Source organism: Danio aesculapii, chromosome 21 (assembly GCF_903798145.1).
Source record: "Danio aesculapii chromosome 21, fDanAes4.1, whole genome shotgun sequence".
Taxonomy (NCBI): Eukaryota; Metazoa; Chordata; class Actinopteri; order Cypriniformes; family Danionidae; genus Danio; species Danio aesculapii.
Window position 1 is genome coordinate 43,309,453 of NC_079455.1, and position 3,442 is coordinate 43,312,894.

At 30.6% G+C, this 3,442-nt stretch overlaps 1 protein-coding gene across 1 annotated transcript in view; it reads right to left on the reverse strand.

The window, feature by feature from the left end:
* LOC130214281 (synaptic vesicle glycoprotein 2C-like) overlaps positions 1 to 2,373 on the reverse strand; it is a gene marked incomplete at its 3' end in the record, with an annotated part of 57,371 nt that extends 54,998 nt beyond the window's left edge. The window contains exon 1 of the mRNA XM_056445878.1: positions 1,668 to 2,373. Within this exon, the coding sequence (XP_056301853.1) occupies positions 1,668 to 2,244 (577 nt within the window). The remainder of the gene's footprint in view (positions 1 to 1,667) is intronic.
* Between the last annotated feature and the right edge of the window lie 1,069 nt (positions 2,374 to 3,442).

Sequence of the window (3,442 nt, forward strand, 5' to 3'; positions counted from 1 at the left end):
TCTGATATTGATTCTGGTATGGATCCTGATTCTTATACTGATTCTGATACAAATTCTGACATGAACTCTGATAGTGATTCTTTTTCTTATTCTGATACAGATTCTGATGCTGATTCTGATACCCATACTGATTCCGATAATGATTCTGATTCTTATACAGACTCAAATAGATACTGAATCTGATACTAAATCTTAGTACTGATTCTGATATCAATTCTTATATTGATTCTGGTATGGATCCTGATTCTTATACTGACTCTGATACACATTCTGACATGGACTCTGATAGTGATTCTTTTTCTTATTCTGATACAGATTCTGATGCTGATTCTGATACCCATACTGATTCCAATAATGATTATGATTCTTATACAGATTCAGATAGAAACTGAATCTAATACTGATTCTGATATCAATTCTGATATTGATTCTGGTATGGATCCTGATTCTTATACTGACTCTGATACACATTCTGACATGGACTCTGATAGTGATTCTGATGGATTCAGATTCTGATACTGAATCAGATTCTAATATTGATGCTTATATTAATTCTTATACTGATTCTGAAACAAATTCTAACCTGGATTCTGATACTGATTCTTTGTACTATCTTATATTGATTCTGATACAGATTCTGGTTTTGATTCCGATATTGATTCTGATTCTTACACTGATTCTGACATATATTGATTCTGACTGATACTGGTTCTGATGGACTCTGATTCTGATACAAATTCTGACCGGAATTCTGATACTTATTGTAATTCTTTTTCGGATTCTAACTCTGATTCTGATTTTGATACAAATTTACATCACAAGGGTTTCTGATTCTGATATTGAATCTGACACTGATTCTGACACCAACATTGATTCTGATACTGATTCTGATACCTATTCTGATTTTGATTTTGACACAAATTCTGACAAATACTGATTTTTTTAAAATTCTGATACAGATTCCGATATTGATTCTGATTCTTATACAGAATCAGATAGATACTGTACTGATTCTTATACTGAATCTGATATCAATTTTGTTTCTAACATTAATTCTGATCCTGATTCTGGTGTTGCTTCCAATTCTTATACTGATTCTGGTACAAATTGCACTATACTCATAGTTAGTATATTTTTACAGTTTTTGTTAGTGTGATTATCTGAGGACTCAAGGATTCTTATTCTGATTCTAATTCAGATTCTGATTCAGATTCAGATTCTAATTCAGAATCTGATTATAATTCTCATTCAGATTCTGATTCTCATTCTCATTCTCATTCAGATTCTGATTCTCATTCTAATTCAGATTCTGATTCAGATTCTAATTCAGATTCTGATTATCATTCTAATTCAGATTCTGATTCTGATTCAGATTCTAATTCAGATTCTGATTATCATTCTAATTCAGATTCAGATTCTCATTCTCATTCAGATTCTGATTCTGATTCTAATTCAGATTCTGATTCTAATTCTAATTCAGATTCTGATTCTGATTCAGATTCTAATTCAGATTCTGATTATCATTCTAATTCAGATTCAGATTCTCATTCTCATTCAGATTCTGATTCTGATTCTAATTCTAATTCTAATTCCAAAACTGTCCAACTGTTATGAACGTCAACATTTTTAAAGTTTCATTTTATTAGCATGATTATCTCAGTACTCACCCAGCCAACCGGCTCCAGAATTGGGCACACACATGTCGGTCTCAGCGCTGGGCAGAACGAAGCCCACCACGAACACCTCCACTCCATCAGACATGAGCGCCAGTCCCAGAACGAAGAAGAGCTGCCACTGAAAGCGTCCGTGTCCACACTCCTGAATAATCAGCTCATATTGCTGCGCCAGCTCTTCCTCATCCGCCTCGCGCTCCTTTTCCAGCTCACGTTTATCCTTCAGATTCTGGCCAATCGCAGCCTGGCCCCGCCCATTCACAGCCCCGCCCCCTGCTGGCACACCCTGATATTCGCCCTCATATATTTCGTCCTCATCATCATGTCCTTCGGTTGCGTCACTAGATCCTTCGTCGTCTTCTCTATGATTTTGACCGTCCTGATAATAATAACCATCATCTCCGCCGTCTTCTTCGTCATTTTCAAAACGACTGTAAGAGCGTCCGGCGTATTCTTCTGATGCTCGGTCTACCACTTTGTTGACTTTTTTGACCGCGTGGCGTTTGGCTTCTTTGGCAATGTCGCGAGCGCCTTTTGACAGAGACGTCCGGTCTCTGTAGGGGTCCTCCATCTTAGGGTCAGATTGTGATGGCTTGAAAAATGTATGAGTTTTCCAAATGTGAGTTTTCAGAGGAGGATTTTGTTGCCGGTCACGGGAGTGGTTTAGATGTGGACAGCGGTGACGGCTTCATTCACTTCCTCCGGAGGAGAAGGGATCTTTAAAAAGAATAAACATATGTATATTTTAATTTACTGTTATATTTATGCTCTCTACAATAGAAAGACTAAATAAATAAACAAACAAACAAACAAACAAACAAACAAACTACTTAATCATATAAATCTATTTATTTAATTATATTTATTCACAAGTATTTATTTACACTTATGAATTAAATATTTATTTACTGACAAATCAATAATAAATAAAAGATTAAATAAATAAATCAATTTATTTATTTATTTAAATTAATATATACTAGTGAAAAAATATTTATTGACTAATAATGAATAAGTGATTAAATAAATAAGTAAATAAATAAATAAATTGATTTTAATATTTTGTTGTCTTGGCTGCATCTAATTGTATTATATGTTATATCATTTATTACATTACATTGTTATATTTTATATATTTTAAAGATTTTTCTTATTTTAAAACAACATATTTATACTTAATTGAATAACTAAATATTTACATTTAAATAATTATCCATAACTATTATATTTTATAATGTATGCTTTTAAATATACTTATAATACTAATATAAAATATATTTAATCATTAATTTAAATTATTATAATTTATTATAAGGGTGTATATGACAAAAACTAAATTATTAAATTAACAATAAAATATTTAAATAAATAAATATATATATACTTCTGGATATTAATATTTAGCTTTGTCTTGGTTGTTTCTTATTATATTATATGTTACATTACTTATTACATTTTTAAATTTAATATTTTATGCACTTTAAAGATTTAATTTTATGTATACATAATTGCATTACTAAATAATCATATTTTTAAAATTGTCCAGAATTAGCACACTTTATTATTTTTGTTTTTAAACATACTTCTATTAACATATACTTATATAAAATATACTTAATTATACATTTTTATTATAATATTTTATTATTGGTGTATATGCCCAAAAATATGAAGTACTAACTATATGATTAAATCAAAAGAGATGGTAATAAATAAATAAATGTATAGAGATTTTAGTATTATGCTTCGTCTTGGTTGTATCTCATTGT